Genomic DNA, 21614 nt, shown 5'->3' on the forward strand with positions numbered 1-21614 from the left:
ATGTGGCACAGCAATTATAAGAAATTTACAGTCGGTGGTCTTGGCCCAGTGGTTAGGGTGTCCGTCTACCACCTGGGAGGTCCGCGGTTCAAATCCCGGGCCTCCATGACCCATGTGGAGCTGGCCCATGCACAGTACTGATGTGCACAAGGAGTGCCCTGCCATGCAGGGGTGTCCCCCGCGTAGGGGAGCCCCACGCGCAAGGAGTGCGCCCCGTAGGGAGAGCCACCCAGCGCGAAAAAAAGTGCAGCCTGCCCAGGGGTGGCGCCACACACAGGGAGAGCTGACACAAGATGACCCAATAGAAAGAAACACAGATTCCCATGCAGCTGACAGCTACAGAAGCGGACAAAAAGAGCACACAGCAAATAGACACAGAGAACAGACAACCAGGGTGGCGGAGGGGGCAAAAGGAGAGAAATAAATAAATAAATAAATCTTTTAAAAAAAAATTTAGACATAGCAACTACATTTGCATTTGGTGTTTTCCTTATGCACGAAAAGTAGATATCATTCACGGTCTTGGTTAGATTGCCTTGAACCCCTTGTTCCATTCTGCAGGGAAGCCTCAAACGACCCCAGGATTTCCTTTGTATTAAGGAGTTAAGTTTTTAAAACATGCTTCTTTTTCCCAGGTCATACGGAATGCAAAACATGGGCTCATTTATTTGCACAGGACAGCCGCTCCAGGCGTGCCAGGATTTCTAGAGAGATTTGAAGGTCTTTGGGAGGGATAACATCACCACTTATGTGGTCTTTACCATGTAGCTGCTATTCTTCCCAGCCCCACTTCATTCTTCTCTTTTCATTCTTTCTCCAGAAAAACATAACTGCACCATCTGTCACCCTGCAGGTCTCACATCCTACTCTGAGTAATTTATCACGATATTTTTTTCTGAAGAAATAATTGCCTCTCTAAAGAGGAATTCTGATGAATATAATTATTTCCAAAATGAATTTTTGAAGAAAAAAATAACATTAGCAACTGTTTTAATTTTGATAAATCTCCTAATCTCTCTTGGAATAATTGTGCCCTAAGGAACACAATTTGAGAACTGTTATTCTAGATTGTTTCACATCTGTTCTTGTTTGATGTTTAATCACTTTTAGGCATTGTCTTAAAAATGCCAGTCTGTGTAAGAATACCATCCTTATAATTTAAGTCCTCTGTTGTTTGTTAGTTTTGTTCTTTTTCTTTTGTTATAATTTCAAAACTTAACAGAAAAATTGAAATATAAGGATAATAAACTTCCATATACCCTTTACTAGATTCTCTAATTGTTTATATTTTGCCCCATTTGCTTTGCTACCTTCTGTCCTTTTTCCTTCCTTTATAATGCATATAAATAATTTATGCATAAACTTTTTCTAAGCTGTTTAATAAAAACGTGGACAGAGTTTTACTAAATATTTCAGGGAATATTTTCTACAAGAACATTCTCTTACATAGCTGTAATATATTTATGAAAATCAGGAAATTTTACATTGATAAAATATTATCATCTAACAGTTCATAGTTACATTTTGTCTGTTGTCTTATTAACATCCATTTTTTCCCTGAGAAAGGATCTAATCCAGGGTCATGTAATACACGTCTCTTTTTCTCCTTTAATCTGTAGATCCTGGTATCTTTGAATCTGAAACATTAGTCAGCCTTGGTCTTTCTTGACTGAGACATTTTTGAGGAGTCCAGACCAGTTATTTTATTGAATGTCTTTCATGAATAGATTCCAGTTATGTACTTTGGGTGCAGTAGAAGTTGATGTTGTGACCTCCTCACTGTATCTAATCAGGAGACACATGATGTCATTTTGCCCCAGTATTGATGATGTTAAATTTGATAAAAGTGGATGTCCACCAGGTTTCTCCCTCATAAAGGTTTTCCCTTTGTGATTAATTGGTGTTTTATGGAGAGGGTACTTTGGGATTTTTAAAATATTCTGTTCCTTATTAACTACATAGATGCCAGTTTTCCCATGCCCGATTTTCTTACTCCATCATGCCTCCTCTATTAGTTGACATTGTCATGGAAGGAGGAGTTTTGCCTTCTTTATTAGTTAATTCATTCATGCATTTTTTATCAGTTGGGACTCCTGAATTTTTATTATTTTTTAATGTATTATAATTATATGCTGTTACTATTTATTTTGATCCTCAAATTATAGCAGACTAGTTGACTCCTGTGTCGTCTTAATGTGTCCTCATCATCCTTTGAGCGTTTTATTGTCTTCTGGCACAAGATATTCAAGGCTCATCTTATACTTTCCCTTGCCCTAGGCTTAAAATCATTCTTTTTCCAAGAAGCTTTGGTTCCTTTTAGTAGAGGGTGGTATTTAAAATCAAGGTCTGGGTACAAGATGTGTTCATTGTTCCTGGTATGTCAACAGATGGAGCTAAGAGAAAGACATAAATACACAAATATGTATACTACATTTTATTTTTTCAGTATCTGTCTTTTAACAATATTAATAACTGTAAATTTATATTGTTAACTCCAATTTCAATCTGACACCTCAAGGTACTTTATTTTTTTCTTTCTCTGTTGGGTGTTTTCTTCTCCAGAAATGAAGAACTTATTCTTTATATATTTATAAAGTCTTCCTTATCCTTTATATATTTACTCATATACACAAGCCAACTACAAAATTCATTCCTTTCTGTAGATCCTCATATCTTTCCCTTCAGACAGAAGAACTTCCTTTAGTACTTCAGAAGTTCAGGTCTGCTGGTGTCAAATTCTCTCAGTTTTCTTTCATCTGAAAATGTGTTTATTTTGTTTGTATTCTTGAAGGATATTTTCACTGGAGAGAGAAATCTTCATCGATACTAATTTTCTTTCAACACTTTAAAAAAGTTTTCCCATTGCTTTTTTGTCCTTCATTTTTCTCATGAGAATTGCATTGTTTTCACCTTTTATATATTGTGTGGTATAAGTTTAAGATTTTGCCAAATTTGGGACTTTTTTGGTCATTATATCTTTAAACATTTTTCTGCTCCGTTCTCTCTTGTCTTTTTATATTAGACCACTTGATATTGCCCTAAAAAACACCAAAGCTCTGTTAACTTTTTCTATATTCTGTCTTTCTGTGTGGATACGTTGTATTCATCTATCTACAGATTCACCAATCCTTCTGCTATTTGTAATCTGTTAAACCCATCAGTAAATTTTTCACTTTAGGCATTGCACTTTTCAGTTCTAGAATCCCCATTTGGCTTTTTTATAGCTTTTCTCCTTTTTTGATGAGATTCCCATCTGTTTATTATTACTAAATTTTCCTCTAAGTTTTTATATACACTTATAAATAACTACTTTAAAGTCCTTTTCTGCTAATTCTAACATTGGCCTTCTTTCTTTAGATACCTTGCAATATTGTATGCTCTTTAAGAACTATTTTAATTAATTCATATAACTTTGAGCATATTTTCGGAAAAAGCAGTATGCAACTTTATAATAAAAAATACTTATGGTGATTTTCCATCAATTTTATAACTTTTCTTTTGAAGTTGTTTTTAAAGCCAGATTTGGCCGTAACAGGAAAATGGACCTCATTTCTGACCCCCTGAATTAGTGTAATTACCATACTTCATTTATAGCTTTGGCTTTACATGACATTGGACTAATAAAAAAAAATTTTAAATGACCTTCAAAAGGTGAGTAGTTTCTAATGTAAATATTCCATATTCTCTGAAGGGAATTCACAACTCTGAGTTTTTGGAGCAGTGATGCTACTATTAGGTTAAGCATATAACTTTCCAAGACTCTGCTTTGAATGGGACCACATTCATTCAGATAATTTTGTTCTGGTTTGTTTCCATTCTAATCTTGTCTTATGTAGTGTTCTGTTGATTTCCTGTATTTTATCTTACCCTACTACTATAAGATTTGCTTTAAAATATAATAACCTAAAAATGATTACATTTGATAACTATGATATCATTCATTAATGAATTCCTTCATTAATTTAACACATGCTTTTGAGTTCCTGTGTTAAGTACTGGGAATAAAGAAGTAGACAACAACAACAAAAAACAGCCCCTCATATAGCTTAATTTGAGGTCTTCCCAATCTAATGTTTAACGGAAAATAGCCTTGAAACTTTCTTTCTTTAATCCACATTTGAAATTTCAGCACCTCTCAGAAGTCCTTGATTATTGGATGTGCATTATTATTTTAACTATGAATATCTGAAATAGAAGTACAGAATACTAAGGAAATGTTATATAAACAACTATTACAAGGGAAATAAAGTCAATATTAGAAAGATTGTTTTGGAGGTGGTAGGTTTTATGGGGAAAGTTTCAGAGGCAGAGATACCTTTCTTGGGATAGCATAGGAAAATCAGGATAGGCATGGGGATGGGCAAATTGTATTACAGAGGTAAAGAGATGTCACTTTTTCCTGAGTTTAAGTAAAGCTGTCTGAAGTGTTTAGTATTTTGGATTTCTTTATTTCTAAACATTTGTTTGTCTTCATGTTTCTCATGAACACTGCTTAGAAAACATTTTTCTTTGTCAAAGATGATATAAATTTTCATGATTCAGTGCCTTTCACAATGATGAAATTGTTACTCAGAGTAACAAGGTAAAGGAAGGTTAGATATCTCTAAAATTATAAATCAAAAAAATCAAATCATTGTCTGAACAGGTCAGTTGTTAAATTGAATTTCTTTTTCCTTACCAGGATCCTCGGTTCAATGCAGAAGTTGACCAAATTACAGGCTACAAGACACAAAGTATTCTTTGTATGCCGATTAAAAATCATAGAGAAGAGGTAAGCCAATTTTCCATTTTATAAAATGTCATTTAGAAATCATATTTAAAAATTTTTTTTACTTCATGCACATACGAAATAATACTTTAGTGATAAGTTAATTTAAGTGTTCTGCTTGATATTTTTATTTAGACTTTAGCTATATTGTTGAATTCTGATAAAAACTTTAATTTAGAAATTTACTTTAAATTAGAAATACATTTTAGACATATCATTTCTTTCCCTCCAGAAAGCCTTGTTGCATCCTATGATATATAATTATGGTTGCGGTTGGAATCAGTTTATTTCATATAATACTTTGTTATATCCATTTTGTAATATGCATTTCATAAATGGTCAACTGATAGCAATGGTCATCAGCTGATTTCTTTAGATTCCAAAATGAGGTTTTGAAAAAATTGAATTGGTGGCTTTATTTTTTTAAAATTTGTAAATTTCAATGTGGAATTATGACAAGAAAGTAGAAATATGTTGGTTCATGAATCGCTTGACCAGAAGATTTGAATTCTATCAGCACTGAGTTCCCTCTTCATTTTAGACTTATTTGAAAAAGATAGCAAATAAAATTATAAATTAAATGGCCCATTTCAGTTGAGCGTGTTCAACCCTGGCTGCACATTACAATCAACTGGGGACCTTCTAAAAAATTACCAATTAAGTCAGATTCTCTAGTGGCAGGATCTGGTTACTGACATATTTCTAAAGCTTCAAAGTAATTCTACAGAAAAGCAGAGTTGAAAATCATTTTTCTGCCTGAAAACAAATGGATTGAAAGAAACCATATCGGGCTGTATTGGTGGTTCTTAACCTTGGCTACATTTAATCGCCTGGGGAATACTAAAAATCCAGGAGCGCCGGCTGCACTTCGGACCACTTCAGTCAGAATCTCTGCAGTTGGGATCCAGGTATGAATATTTGTTAAAGTTCCCCCAGAAGATGACAGTGGGCAGCCAAGGTTGAGGACCACTGCCAAGGCTATTAGAAATATGTTGGTACTTCTAATAGCCTGATTTATATTCAAATTCCAACCTCTTTCTTTTCCCTTCTCCAAGTAGTCAGTTACCAAGTCCCAGTCCTTTACAGTGTTTCTCATTTCAGTTCCTTTCTTTTCATTCTGGCTGCCTACACCATAATTCAGATCTTGCAGTTTGATGCCTAAGCTTTTAAAATATTCCTGTGAAAGGGGTTTCTATACTTGCAGTCGATTTCCTTTACTCCATCCTGCATACCGCTGTCCTGGGAATTTTCCTAAAACATAACTTTCTAAGCCAGGGCTTCTTAAACATTAATGTGCACATGAATCCCCTCAGGATCTTGTTAAAATGCAGATTCTGAATTCAGTATGTCTGGGATGGGGCCTGAGATTCTTCTTGTCTAACAAGCTCCAGGCTGCTGTGATGCCTTTGGTCTGCAGACCACACTTTAACAAGGTCCTAAATCAGTCCCTTCTCAGTAGTCCTCAATTAGTTCTCATTGCCTTTAGGTTGCTAGATGGTTTCTTAAGAGGGTGATTTCAGTAGGAGTTACTAAAAATATCTGCAGCTAAGACATGAATCTGAGATTAATCAGTTAACTAAGTAATTGTGTGAATGAATAAGTAAAACTGAAAAGGCCATGCATGGAATAATGATTGTGTGTTATAAACAGGGTTGTTAGTTACAGCAAATAAAAAGTATGCTCCATTCAGTATTTAGGACATACACTAAAAAATTATGCATTGCTTCTTTGAAAACAAATTTGACGGTACATCCTATATTTTATCTGGCAGTTCTAGTTATAAACCACGGACTATGATTCTGTGCACTGAAGACTAGGAAGAAAATTAGGCCCCACTGAAGTTCAGTTTGTAGTTTAATAAATATGTTTTAAAATCATGGCCCAAAAAACAGCTTTGTACTAGCAAAGGGACTCAGCCTGAAAAATGCTCAGATTAAACTTCTCTTTCTGAATAGCATCAGCAATCTCCAGGAGTGGAAACTGAGGGAAGTGTGAAAATATACAACAATATTACCACTGCCAATGACTTGATGGTCCTGCCCATTCTGAAAGAGAAAATTCTCAGGGTGAATTTTTTTTGACCTTTAAGACTTTAAGGATGATTTAAATAATAATAATAGTGACAGATGTGTTGAGGTATAATTTGCGTTTAATAAAATCCACCTATTTTAAGTGTATACTCTAATGAGTTTGACAAATGCGTATACAATCCAATCAGCACCATTATGTTCAAGATGTAGAACATTTCTGTCACCTGAAGTATTCCCTTATATTCCTTTGCAGGTTCCCACCTCCCTGTCAGCTCTCAGCCCCTGACAATTACTGATCTGCTTTTGTCACTACTGTTTTGTCTTTTTGAGACATATGATTGTCTTTTTTGTCATTGAATGGAATCAGACAGTTATGTGGTCTTTCGTATCTGGCTTCTTTCACTTAGTTTAAAGCCTCTGAGTTTCATCCATGTTGTTGCGTGTTTGAGTAGTTTGTTCCTTTTTATTGCTGAATAGTTTATTCCATTGTATGCATATACCACAATTTGTTTATCCATTTACCACTTCATAGACATTTATATCCAGTTTTTCCCTATTAGGCAAAAAACTGCTATCAGTGTTTGCATGCAGGCTTTTGTGTGAACATATGCTTTCATTTATCTTGTGTAAATATCTAGGGAAGGAATTGCTGAGTCATATGGTAGGTATATATTTAATTTTATAAGAAATTTCCAGAATCTTTTCCAAAGTGGCTGTACCATATTTGCATTTCCATCAGAGTAGGAGAGTTCCAGTTGCTTTGCATCATTGCCAACACATAGTATTGCCAGTGTTTTTCATTTTAGCCATTCTAGTAGGGAATGATTTAAATTTGATTTTCGGAGTATATAACCCACCTCTCGGCCAAGGGCCCTGCTGCTCATGTACACATCTGGTTAAAGTGAGTTCCTCACACTTCACTGCCTCCTTGGCTCTTCACATCCTCCCCTCGGCCTCTGTTTCTTCCTGTGATGACCTGTTGTAAAGCTTGGAATCCTCACTGGTTTCCTCAAAAGACCACACACAGTAAGCATTTCATGAGATAAAAAACCATCAGGAACTTCAGTGGAGACCTAGTAACTTTGCTGAAGGAAGAATTTCCAAAACACGGCCTTTTAAATAGCTTGCTGACCTTCCCCATTCTCCCTTGCTCCAAGATTCACATGACCCAGTTCCAGATTGTTTCCTCTGAGAATTATTTCTTCAGAGAAAAGGGATGATGAGAAACAAAATAATAGGCATAGTCTCAGCATGGCTGTTTCAATACTACATGTAACTTGGCTGACCAAATAGTGATCAAGGCCACAAACAAGATACAGTGTACACCATCTTTTACAGAATAATCTTTCTAGCTATGTAACCAAACAGGGCAGTTGTTTGCTTTTTATGTACACACAAGAGTACCCTCTCTCTTTAATGAAATTTGGAAATCAAAACTGAGGACTCCATCAGCCTTTGGGGGTAATTGTTCTGATCGAGATCGTTTGCTCTAGAGAGTCCATCTGGGCTTGAATAACCAGGATTGAATTAGTTAATCCCTTTGGGCTTTACTTTCCTTCTCTGCAAAATGGACGTAGTAATAGTACCTACCTCACAGGATTGCTGTGAAGATTAAATGCAGTCATGCAGTGCACAGCATTTTGCATAGTTCTTAATAAGTGATTCATAACTATCAGCTAATATTATTTTTTAAAAGGAGACATAGAACTAACAGAGCCTTTTAGAGAGAAAAAGATTGAGAGAGTTGTTTGAAGAGTTCATCAGCCACATAATATCTAGTCAGCCGAAGTCAACTGTTAACTAGCCCAACTTTTGACTTAACTAGTCAACTATTAGTCTCTAGTAAACCTTAAGCTTAAAAAGAAAAATGCATTCACTGTTTTTCCTCATATATAAGGCAAGATGAATTTGATGTCTTTCATTTGTTAGTCCAGGTGTATTGAGTAAACCACATCTATTCCAACTAATTACCAAGGAATGTACGATTGTAATTATTGAATAATTAAGTACTTGTTGATAGCGATAGAATTCACAAAACTGCCTTGGGTGCTTTTAGTGACACCCTTTTTTTAAGGCATAGGCATCCCTCTGGAAAGCTGCTCTAGTGCAGCAGTTAAGATTTGAGGACTAAAGTCTGAACAATAACATAAGTTAGAAAATGTAAAATTCAGGAAGATTTTAGTAAAATATCTAAGCTACCCATTTGCCTCTCGTGTTCTTTCATCACTATTATCAGTGTTAAGCATAATAGTTACCAAGAAGCCTGTTTAAAAGTAAGGATCATAGATATTTCTAAACTTCAGTGACAGAGATTGTTGAAAAACTCATAAAGGATAAGTTTTTACAATATTCCCCTCTCCCTGCACCCTTCTAAGAGAATAAGGTTAATGGGAAAGTAGGGGAGAACACTGAAGAAGCTTGAGAGGCTAAAGGAATTTATTTTAGAAAGATCAGAGAGCCACAGACTAGATAAAATGAATAAAGACCAAAAAAAAAAAAAAAGTAACAAAGGAGAGAAGAGAGGCAGTCCAAGCTGTATATGAAAGAGTGGTTTGAGGAGAAGGACTTTGAAAAGAGCTGCCTTATATGTGGGAGACAGTAAATGGACATGTTACTGTTGAGCAAATCCTATGGGAATTGTCCTAAGCACCTTACACATTAATACATTTCCTCTTTATAACAACCGTAGGAGGTGGTCATTATTACTATACCTACCTAACAGCAGGCTGGCACAGAACATTTTGTGGAACTTGCCCAAAGTCACATAAATAAAAACTTCCAAAGCTGAATTCAAACCTAGGCAATATGACTGCCGGATCATAATATGGGTATTATGAGTTGAATTGCCACCCCCCTACCTCTGCCTTCCCAGAAGACATGTTCCAGCCCTAAACCCTGGACCTGTGAATGCAACCTTATTTGGAGATAGAGTCTTTGAAGATGTAGCTAGTTTATGAGGGTGGGCCGGGCCAGAATCCAACATCACTGTGTCCTTCGAGGAAGGGTGGGTTGGGAACACACACACACAAGCCAGGGGAGAAGCGTGGAAGAGGTTCTTCCCGACAGACTCAGAGGAAGCATGGGCTTGCTGACACCTTCATTTCTCATTTCTAACCTTCAGAACTTTGAAACAATACATTTCTATTGTTTTAAGTTAACCAGTTTTTGTGGTACTTTGCTACGGCAGCCTTAGGAAACGATTAGGTTGGTGCAACAGGAATTGTGGTTTCAGATTGTGAATTTTCAATCATAACTAGGCTCAAACACATCTTTATTAATCAAAATAGGAACCATTACAATCAATACATTTTTGCCAATGAGAAATAGGTCTGTTTATTCCTGTAGCATAAAATTCTGTGCTTTGGGATTCAGCAGACTCTTGGAAAGCATTTTCTTCATCCTGTTGGTTGTGGAAGTATTTTCTCTGCAAAATGTTGTTGAGATGCTTGAAGAAGTGGCAGTTGGTTTGCGAGAGGTCAGGTGTATATGGCAATGAGGCAAAATTTAGTAGCCCAGTTCATTAAACTTTTGAAGTGTTGGTTGTACGATGTGCGTTCGGGCATTGTCATAGAGAATTCTGTTGACCAATGCCGGCTTCAGGTGTTGCAGTTTTCAGTGCTTCTCATCAATTTGCTGAGCATACTTCCCAGATGTAATAGTATCGCCAGGATTCAGAGAGCTGCAGTGGATCAGACTAGCAGCAGACCACCAAAGAGTGACCATGACCTTTTTTTTGGTGCAAGTTTGGCTTTGGGAAGTGTTTTGGAGCTTCTTCTCTATCCAACCACTGAGCTGGTCATCGCCAGTTGTTGTGTAAAATCCACTTTTCATCACACATCACAGTCTGATAGAGAAATGGTTGATTGTTGTTGTGTAGAATAGGAGCGGACGATACTTAAAACCAACAAGTTTTAAACTTTTCGGTCAGCTCATGAGGCACCCACTTACCGACCTTTTCACCTTTGCAATTTACTTCAAATGCCGAACGACCATAGTTATGGTCAACGTTGAGTTCTTCAGCAACTTCTTGTGTAGTTTAAGAGGATCAGCTTAAACTTACAGCTCCTAGTTGGTAGTTGTCAACTTCTGATGGCCAGCCACTACGCTTCTCATCTTCAAGGCTCTCATCTCCTTTGCAAAACTTCTTGAACCACCACTTCACTGAATGTTCATTAGCAGTTCTGGGCCAAACGTGTTGTTGGATGTTGCGAGTTGTCTCCGCTGCTTTACAAACCTCTTTTGAACTCAAATAAGAAAATTGCTCAAATTTTCTTGTTGTCTAACATCATTTCCATAGTCTAAAATAAACAGCAAGTAATAAGTCATTAGCAAAAAAAATAAAGCGAGAAATGCACATTAAAATGCTACCTAACAACCACATTTGCATGCCAATATCAAACAGCAAATTTCAACAATGCAAAGCCGCAATTACTTTTGCACCAACTTAGACAGTAGGGAAAAAGAGTTCCTTAAAATTCTGCTATGAATGATAACTGCAATCTTGCTTCCTTAGTGTTTTCTCAAGAAACTGCAGTAAAGATTTAAATTACTGTTGACTTTTTTTTTTTTTTAACAGGGGTGGGTAACATATACACTGATGTAGTTCATATTTCTCCACACAGAAGAAGAGCTCGAAGGTGGGAACAGGGAGACCTGGCTATGTTTGATCGCATTTCAAAGCTAGTGTTTAAACTCTCTGCTGTGACAGACTCTCTTTAAAAAGCAAAAGAGCGATAAAGAGGGGTAAAGGAGTTACAGGATCATGGTTCCTATTTATCTGGGCCAGTGTGCTCCATGAGACTCACATGAAACAAAATATGAAGTATATGAAGTTTTATAGCTGTTGTTGAATTTCTATTTAGACTTTGTGCTGGATTTTTCAGACCTGGATATTTGGACCAGTTTTGTTTTCCCTTTTTTGTCACTTGCATTAGTTCTTTTTATAACCAGATGGAATCCTTTTATGTTTAGTAAAGAAATGCAGGGAAATTTCACTCTTTCTGTGCTCAGGTGACCTATTTCTGAGAGATGAGCGCTTGCCTTTGTTTATAGGTACTGCACCAGTAAAACCTCCCTAGATATTAACTCTTTCAGAGCCCTTTTTTTTCACTCAGTGCCTGCTCAATTTTCTCTGTAGATCACTTGAGGGGTAGGGGTGGGGTACATTACAGAAAGTGGGACCTTAAAAGTTCTGTGAAAATTTCTTACTGACCTGAGATGGCAGTTATATCCATTAAGGTCTTTCAGACTAGGCCAAAGTACCTGCTTATCGTGGTTTTATGTCTACTTCAGTTATTAAATATAAGTCCAATTGGGAACTAGAGCTCTTTTCCTTTCTCTTTTTATTTTATTATATTGATTTTATTTGATCATACTTGATGATATACTTGTAATTCTTTGATCCAAATATAACAGTTAAAAGAGATGATTATGATGAATTCTTTATATTATGATAAAGGAGCATTTTAGGTAAATATGTAGTTATTTATGACTTCCTTTTAAAAAAAGACCAAAGAGATTTAAAGAGTATCAGCTAAGAAAAAAAAAATTTTTTAAAGAGTCAGCTAATTTTATTAGTTTCCTTTGAGATAAATACTTTGATAATGTTTTCTATAGAATTTAAACCTTATGACTATGTCTACTCATTTAAAAATACTTTTTCATTAATTTCCCCTAGGTCATCCTGTGTTGATAAGTAATTATTGAATCACCACAGTAGGTAGAGCACTGGTCCTCAGCAGTGGGGATATCAAAAAATATGAAGCAAGAGAGATACTTGATTTTTAAAAATATTCAGTTTGGGGAGGTAGATCTTGTACAACAAAAATTAATATCAAGATAAGGTAGCAACTTAACTGTGAAATGAGTTCATTCAAACACACGGGAAGCGGACTTGACCCAGTGGTTAGGGCGTCCGCCTGCCACACGGAAGGTCGTGGTTCAAACCTGTGTGGAGCTGGCCCATGAGCAGTGCTGATGCGCGCAAGGAGTGCTGTGCCATGCAGGGGTGTCCCCCACATAGGGGAGCCCCACACGCAAGGAGTGCGCCCCATAAGCAGAGCCGCCCAGCATGAAAGAAAGTGCAGCCTGCCCAGGAATGGCGCTGCACACACAGAGAGCTGGCAATAACAAGATGATGCAACAAAAAGAAACACAGATTCCCAGTGCTGCTGATAAGGATAGAAGCGGTCACAGAAGAACACACAGCGAATGGACAGAGAGCAGACAACTGGGGGGTGGGGGGAAAGGGGAGAGAAATTATAAAAAATAAATCTTTAAAAAAAAAAATATTCAAACACACATTCAGAAGAGAGAATCTGAATTAGGGGAACGAGAGAAATTACAGAGGAAGGATGAAAGCTTTAAGAGAGCAGCACATGAAATGTTTATATGATGGTTGGCCTCTATTCAAAATAGACCCTTGCCTATGGTCTGCTTACAGTACCGATGAGGGCTTTCTTAAATTAGACAAGCAGCTTGCTTGGAACAGATAAACTTGGTAGCTTTATGCATAATCCTTCAGTTCTAAGTCAAACCTAGATGAAATTATAGCTACAAAAATAAGCCGAACTTAATTGCATACTATCAGTTGATTTACTTCTATTTTAGTCTTAAAGAATTGGCTAGTTATGTGCCCTTTTTAAGCTTTTAAGTCATTCTTGCATTTATACTTCTACCTTTCTGGGTAGCTTTGTTTAGAAATAAAATAAAAGGACCATGCAGAGTTTCCATTTGTTCTGGTCTTGATGTTATGATGGCGATGATCTTTTTTTCCCTTTTCCACTTTGTCCTTTAATAAACAAGTATGTTTCACAAAGAAGACAGTAACCATTTTTCGGGGGAGGGGGAGTGGGGGGGCACTACAGGGAGGGGTAGGGACAAGATTTCTAAAGAACAGCTGATTAAAACAGTGCTGCTAGGTTAAATCCCTGAAAGTATGCTGCTGATCTAGGAGAAGAAGAAAGGGTGAATAAAAGCTTGAGGGTGAAGTTAAAATTAATGGCGGACTATATGTGGCCAGATGATATCTTATTTATTTTTTACTGCTCAGAAAATTTGATTCCTACTGAGTGATATGTTTTATACAATAGGAGATTTATCTTCATTGGTACCTTCAGGATAAGCATTCCAGCACTTGGAATGTATTACATTTTAAATTGACTAGATCATTTTACGAATTTAGTTTTGAGGATTTTACATAGACCCTAAATAATAAACATTAAAGATCTGGAACCAGTTGCAGATAAGCATGAACAGTTTTATTTGTTTCATATCTGACCCAGAGCCACATAATTAGACCCTTGAATAGATTTCACATGCATTCTTAAAGACATAAAGTGGTTGTAAATGATATTGCAGCTCTCAGTAGATATATGTGTACACATTTATATCCATCTATTAAGAGCTAAGAGTATACAAGTTAGTGTACCTTGCAAACTGTTAAATAATCTGCATTCCTTCTTATGAGGTTCTCATCTAAAAATCCCTAGTTGTTTCTGTTCTGCCACAGACAGGAAATTAATATTCTAGGCTCAATTTAAATTAATGAGTAGGAGATGATGGTCTTATAAAACTTTCGAGTTAATTTTTTTCCCTCAGCTCGTAATAGTGACATAAATTGAAAATGACCTGGATTTAGAATTCCAGATCTATTTGATTGTTACAGATTACTTGGTTTGAAGAGTATTATGCCAATTTTCTCTTGCAGCATAACAAATTACCCCAAACTTAGTGGTTTTAAGGAACAGACATTTATTATCTCACAGTTTCTGTGATTCAAATCAGGAATTCCGGAGCTGCTTAGTAAGCTGGGTGGTTCGGCTCAGGTTTCTTCTGTAGCTGCGGTAAGGATGTAGGCAGAGGCTGCTTGACTTGGCCTGGAGCATCTGCTTCCAACAGGGCCTGTTCAGCTGACATGGTTGATGGCAGGAAACCTCGCTAAGGTGGCCTCTCCAAAGTTGCTTGAGTGTCCTCATGGCATGGCAGCTAAGTTCTCCCGGAGTGAGGAAGCTGCAGTGCCTTTTATGGCTACTCTCCAAAGTTGCACACCATCACTTCCTCCACATCCTGTTCCGTAGGAGTGAGTCATTAAGTCCTGCCCAAACTCAAGAGTAGGGGAATTGGAATCTACTGCTTGAAGGGAGGAATACCAAAGAATTTGTGGCCATTTTTAAAAACTACCACAGGTTACTGATATATTTTGAGGCTTCATTCTCTTTCCTTAAAAGTGACCAGATATTGGAACCTTTGTATATTGTTGGTGGGTATGTGAAATAGTGTAGCTGCTGTGTAGACTTTGGCATTTCTTCAAAAAGTTAAACATAGAATTACTGTATGACCTGACATTTCCATTCATAGGTATATACGAAAGAGAATTGAAAGTAAGGACTCAAACAGATACTTGTACACCAGTGTTCATAGCAGAATTATCTACAATAGTCGAAAGGTGGAAACAGTCCCTATCAACAGATGAATGGATAAACAAAATGTGCTGTGTACATACAATGGAATATTTTTCAGCCATAAAAAGAAATAAAGTTCTGATACATGCAACAACATGGATAAACCTTGAACTCATTTTTTAAGTGAAATAAGCCAGACACAAAAGGACAAATATTGTATGATTTCATTTAACATGAAATGTTTAGAATAAACAAATTCATAGAGAAAGTAGATTAGAAATTAACAGAGGCCAGGGGATAGAGAAATGGGGAGGTTTTGCTGAATAGGTGTAGTTTCTGTTCAAGAATATGAAAATATCTTTGTAATGGATGGTGGTAATGGGAACACAACATTATGAATGCAATTAATGTTACTGAAGTGTACACTTAAAAATGGTTTAAATGGGAAATTTAGTGTAATGTAGTTATGTCCTGCAATAAAAAGAATGGCTAGATAAGACAAGCTCTGCTCGTTAGTTAAATCATTATTTCTCAACCTTTCACATACTTCAAAAATAAAATGAACTACCAGAGGCAACATAGACTGGGTTTAAACATTGTAGACTGGTGAGTTAAGTATGCTGTTCAAGGTAGACATGAGTAAAAGAGAAAAGAGGAAGTAGAGAATTGAAAGAGGAAGACTGAGGAAGAAAGAGGAAGATGTTTGTGGTAAATGATTGAAGTATTAAAATGTTTCAATAGGCTATGTCAGAAATGCTGTTCTGTATGAGATCATAGTTTGCCTGAACTGTAAGTACAAGCTTTCTGTTCGTTTCCCACTTTATTTTTAAGAGTACTTTGTTTTTAATATCCACAGAAATTGCTCACTGGTATATCCTTACTATATTTTTCTGCACAGTTGTTTTCTGCATCAGTTCATGAGCCAATGACAGGGAATGTGTGTTACTTTGGTATCATGTCTGTTTAAGTGTAAAGTGAAAGGAGAGATGTCACTAGGAATGAGGCTATATAGGTTGGCAGAGCCAAGGTCAGGCAAAGCCCACCAATGCCATGCAGAGGAGACCTGATTTTTTTAAGGCAGAAAACATTTGCTATTATTTCAAGATCTATGCGGCTACAGCCTTAAGGACGAATGATTTTCTTTGTTTAATATCTAACCCAGAGCCACATACTTTGACACCTGATAGATTTTGATAATTAAGGAATTTCCACATTTGTTCACACATGAGTACTGCGTCAAGAGGCAGGGAGCCTGGGAGGAGGAGGTTTATGTGGTAGTCCAGAGCAGAGGTGCAGCAAGGCCTGGCAGAGGGGACAGGGACAGTGGATTTGTTTTCTTTCTGTTTGAGAAGCTGAGTGATTAAATTGATAGAAGAATAAGGGAGAAAGAAGAATCTAGAATGCTTTCTAGATTTTGAACAGACTATATGGAGAAGTGTGATATTCCCCAAGATGAAACATAAAAAAGGGAGTTGGGTTGAGGGCATCAGGACAATTCACTTGCTTTCTGGGGGCTGTTGTTTTAATATCTAAAACCTTCCTCTCTCCCCTCCAATGTCAGCGTTCCTCTTGCCCACTCTCAACTGATGGCCTTGCTTACTATTTTAGTGAAAAATGAAGCTGTTAGAAGAATACTTCCGCAACAGAAATTCTCCCAAACACACCCTCACTCCAGAATCATCAAAAATTCCCTCTCAACCAAATCAGTTCATCACTAGACATATATGTTGGTATTGCACCCATCTTAAAAACAAAAAGCCCAAACTTCCATGGACCACCCATCATCTCCCTTCAGGGACCATTTCTCCCATCCCCAAAACATTTTGAAAAGTTGGCCATGTTTGTCTTTCCGTTTTCCCTTGAACATAGTGCACTCAAGCTTTCACCCTCACCACTATGGAAACCACTCTTGGCGAAGTCCCAGTGGCTTCCACAGTGCAAGAGCTAGTGATCATTTCTTAATCCTCATTTTACCTGTGCTGTCAGCAGCATTTGACATTGTTGTTGATCTCTCCTTCCTCGTTGATCTCTCCTTCCTCTTCGACAGATTTATTTTTTTCTCTTGCTCTTCAGGACCGACTCCCTGGTTTTCCTTCGGTTTCACTGACGGCCTCTCTCTTTCACTGCTGGGCCCTCTTCTCTGCTCTGACTACCCTTATTCCTTTGATGATCTTATCTACTTTAATAGTTTGGAATACTACTTACATGTTCACCAAATTTATGTTGCTGCTGTACTACTTTCTTCAACTTAAACTCTATATTCTGCTTACTTGGCTTCTCTACCTATTTGTTTATAATAGTTATCTTGAACTTAACATATCCAAAAACAAACTCCAGAACTTCCTTCCCATCAAACCTGCTCCTCCGTACCTTTCCCCCTATCAATTAACAACTTCCCTATCATTCCAGCTATTCAGACTAGATTCCTTGGAGTCATGCTTCTTTCTTTATCTCACAGTGGACATCCAATTCATTTGCAAATACTGGTAGCTTTGTCTTCAGCCACAGTTTACCACCTACACTGCTAAGACCCTGGCTCAAGCAGTCTATGTTTTAAGTGTTATTAATTCCTTTGTACTTTATATGGCACAACCAGATGGAGGAGGACTTGTTCTTTTTTGTGGGTGGCATGTACAACTTGGAGTTTTGGTAGTAGGACATGTCTGAGATTTGATATGTGATCACTTTTCAGGGTCATCTTCCATTTTGAAGAAAAACTCAGAGATAAAATTCTGCTTTGGCCATGATGATATAATAGACTTATGTTCTCTATGTGCAGGATTTGTTGAGCGTGAAAAAATATATATGTGAGTCTGTGTATCTGTGTCTTTACATTCACATGTACATTTGTACATGTACATATATTTTCTTGATCTCTTGAGCTGTAAGATGTGGTTCAACTCCAAGAAAGGCTTTCTCCCAATGCTTTTGACCAACTTTAATTTTTAAATAAGATTCAGTGTAGTAAGTGTTTTGATATGTGAAACTTGCTTTTTGCCACTTTCATTGTATTCTTTCCTCTTTGAATTAGATGTACATTATGGGCACACACCTTTACCTTGCAATTATAGCTTTATTAACACAGTGTTTACCAGGCTGTGGAGACAGAGACCTAGTGTAAGTGCAGGCAATGGTGAAACAAGCTTGATCATGGTTTAACAGGCCAAATTCAACAACACTGCCCAGGGTAAGCCTGTGCTTTGCAGACCAGCACCTGGCCGAACGCAGGACACCACCCATAAAATAAATCATAGTTATATAATGGATCCAAAGCTCTGAAGTAGTTTCTGGCAAAGTCCAGTGTAAAGGTGAACACAAACGGTGGTGCAGTTATTCTGATACCAAGTACAGTTTACACAATGTATATTGAGTATACACGTTTTGGTTGTAATTTTGGATTTATTCCCAATTAGGCAGAGACACTGAGTATGAAAGACAGATCTCTAGCCTTGAAGCAAAAAATAACTTGGTCTTGAGTATTGGCTTCTTCAAGCAGTGTTTCCTTGAGCAAGTTTCTCCATGGATCTGTGCCATGGGTAGCTTGTCGGTAAAGTTTCCATATGAAGAACAAATGCACAGGGTGGCTTTGAAAGTCCTAAGAATATGTCACTTCCCAACCCAGGGCTCTACACCTGGTGGGGTTCAGAAAATGCCAGTTTCTTCCTTTGAGAATGTTCGCAAGGCCAGAGTGGAGGAATGGAAAATTAAACAGCAGCAGCAATTGCTGAACGTCCCCTGCCATGGGAAAGACAGCAGGCTCCTTTCTGCTATGTAACCTCTGTGTCCCTGGCAGTGTTTAAAGGGCATATAAGGAGACTTCCTTACAATGGCTCTGTGCTGTTTTGTCCCAGGACTAAATTTCCATATCCCAAGGGACAGAAAGGTTTAGTAAGAAGACTAAGGGTCCCAGTGATTATAGGTTTAAGACCTTTACCTCACTGCTGAAAGCTGGCGTGGCAGAGAATTTAGTATTTGGCAGGGAAGAGGAATTTTTATTCTGCGAAGGGAGGGAAATAAACACCAGGATCAAGACTTATGCCCAACATCGACTCATCTGGAAAGAACCCAGGCTCTGGTTGGTTCCACTCCTTCTGGGTAGTCCTGGGGCAAGGCAGCTCCTGACTCCTAGAGACTGGACTTGTCTGTTCCTCTCTGTGCCTTCTGCACAGAGCAAATGGTCAGGACCTTAGCCTGGTTGATCATTCCCAAGATAGCTGGGAACTTGGCACATGGGCCACCACCTTCATATACCATCACCAATTGTTCACTTTTTATTGCTCTAACAAAATTGAGTTAAGTTTTGTATACAGTAAAAAGAACCAACAGGATATTTGTGTATGTATGTACATTTGTAAGTATGTATCTATGTGTATAAGATTTATTGTAAGGAATCGGCTTTCGCGATTGCAGGGGCTGGCAAGTTCTGAACTCTGTAGGGCAGATCACAGGTTGGAAATTCTGGTAAAGGTGAGATTGATAAGTCTTGGCCCAAATTCCTTTAGGAGAAGCTGGTAGGCTAGAAATTCTGGTAAGAGTTCATATGTTGAAGTTTTGAGGTAGAAATTCTTCTGAACTCTGTATCCAATCAAGAGAAAGAATATTTTCATCACCCCAGTTAGTCCTCACCACCCATAGCTAATATTGTTAGGGTTTTTGTCACCATAGAGTACTTTGGCCTTTCTGGAAGAATCTACTTACTTTTGAAGCTGTTACTACTCATTTTTCCTTGAAACATAGGATTTTATTTATGTTGCATAAATGGTTCTTGTTATAAAAACTTGTCACAAGATTTCTGTTCTAAATCAAAGAAAACAAAACTTTTTGCAGTCACCTTGGATATGTCTTTGTTTCTTAAAGTTATAATTTTGAAATTGTTCTATTCTTCTCAGTGAAAATACACATTAGCAAGATGAGCATATCCTTGGAATCTAAAGAAAGCCTTTGGTGTTCACTGGAAAACCTTTGGTGGTCATGATTCCTTCATTTTTTAAAAAGTTGCTTATGCACCTGTATTTTATAGTAGACTTGGCTCCAGCTTTCCATGGAGAGAGAAGTACTAGAAACACCATAGACCTTGGAGTATTTCTGGGTCTGCTTCTTCTTGGACTACCTGTTTAACGTCTCTGAATTTCTTTTTGTTGTAAAATGGAATAATGATATCTGCCTGGAAATGTCATGGTAAAGATTAAATGAATTAACAGATGCAGAGTGCCTGTCACATAACAGGCCTTCCCCTTCTTCTCCTTTTTTAATAGAGAACTCTCTAGCATTATAACTTTTTCATTTTTTGGCTGGAATACACTTATTAACTATGTTACAGACTCAGGCTGAGCGTGTATTTCTGAAGTCAACCATCTTTAGAGCACTGCTGTTTATATCTTGCAACTTGCTAGAAGTTTCCCTTCATCTTGGTTGCCTCTTCCTAGCCATCAGCCTGTGTGAGCAAACTAAGAACATCTTTTTTGTGTGTGTCTTTATTTTTTTTTAATATTACATTCAAAAATATGAGGTCCCCATATACCCCACCCCTCTCCCCCCACTCCTCCCCCCATAACAACAATCTCCTTCTTCATCATGAGACATTCATTGCATTTGGTGAATACATCTCTGAGCACCGCTGCACCTCATGGTCAATGGTCCACATCATAGCCCACACTCTCCTACATTCCACCCAGTGGGCCATGGGAGGACATACAATGTCCAGTAACTGTCCCTGCAGCACCACCCAGGACAACTCCAAGTCCTGAAAATGCCCCCACATCTCATCTCTTCCTCCCACTCCCTACCCCCAGCAGCCACCATGGCCACTTTCTCCACACCAATGCCACATTTTCTTCGATTACTAATCACAATAGTTCATGAATAGAATATCAGTAAGTCCACTCTAATACATACTCTATTCCTCCATCCTGTGGACCTTACAATGGTTGTGTCCACTCCACATCTATATCAAGAGGGGGCTTAGATTCCACATGAATGCTGGATGCAATTCTCCTGCTTTCAGTTGTAGGCACTCTTGGCTCCATGGTGTGGTGGTTGACCTTCTTCACCTCCATGTTAGCTGAGTGGGGTAAGTCCAATAAACCAGAGTGTAGGAGTTGCAAGTCTGTTGAGATTCAGGGCCTGAATCTCACATGGTCAGTCCAGACATTCAGGTCCCCTGGGTATACACTAAACCCCAGCGCCAACTACAGATCTGGTAAAAGTAACAGGAGAGGCTTGTGAACAAAGATCACATCCTAGTTAAACTCCATCACACAGAAACACAGACTCCAAAGTAGGGCCAACTGAGATGGCACTGAACTCCATCTGCCATGACCATAGAACCTGTGGATCTCTGTAGCCCTCAGCTGAACCAGTACCTGGGGTTGTATCTGCTTTATCTGTCTGTGGGACTCTGCTGAGGTGTGCATA

General features: G+C 37.7%; 1 protein-coding gene across 5 annotated transcripts in view; it reads left to right on the plus strand.

Annotated features, from left to right (window-relative positions):
* Nucleotides 1-21614, plus strand: part of PDE5A (phosphodiesterase 5A) — a 160605-nt gene that overhangs the window by 38605 nt on the left and 100386 nt on the right. For all 5 annotated transcript variants that reach the window (XM_004479025.4, XM_004479026.4, XM_004479028.5 and 2 more), the window contains exon 3: nt 4682-4771. In XM_004479025.4, the coding sequence (XP_004479082.1) occupies nt 4682-4771 (90 nt within the window). The remainder of the gene's footprint in view (nt 1-4681; nt 4772-21614) is intronic.

The sequence above is a fragment of the Dasypus novemcinctus genome, chromosome 1 (genome assembly GCF_030445035.2).
Source record: "Dasypus novemcinctus isolate mDasNov1 chromosome 1, mDasNov1.1.hap2, whole genome shotgun sequence".
NCBI lineage: Eukaryota > Metazoa > Chordata > Mammalia > Cingulata > Dasypodidae > Dasypus > Dasypus novemcinctus.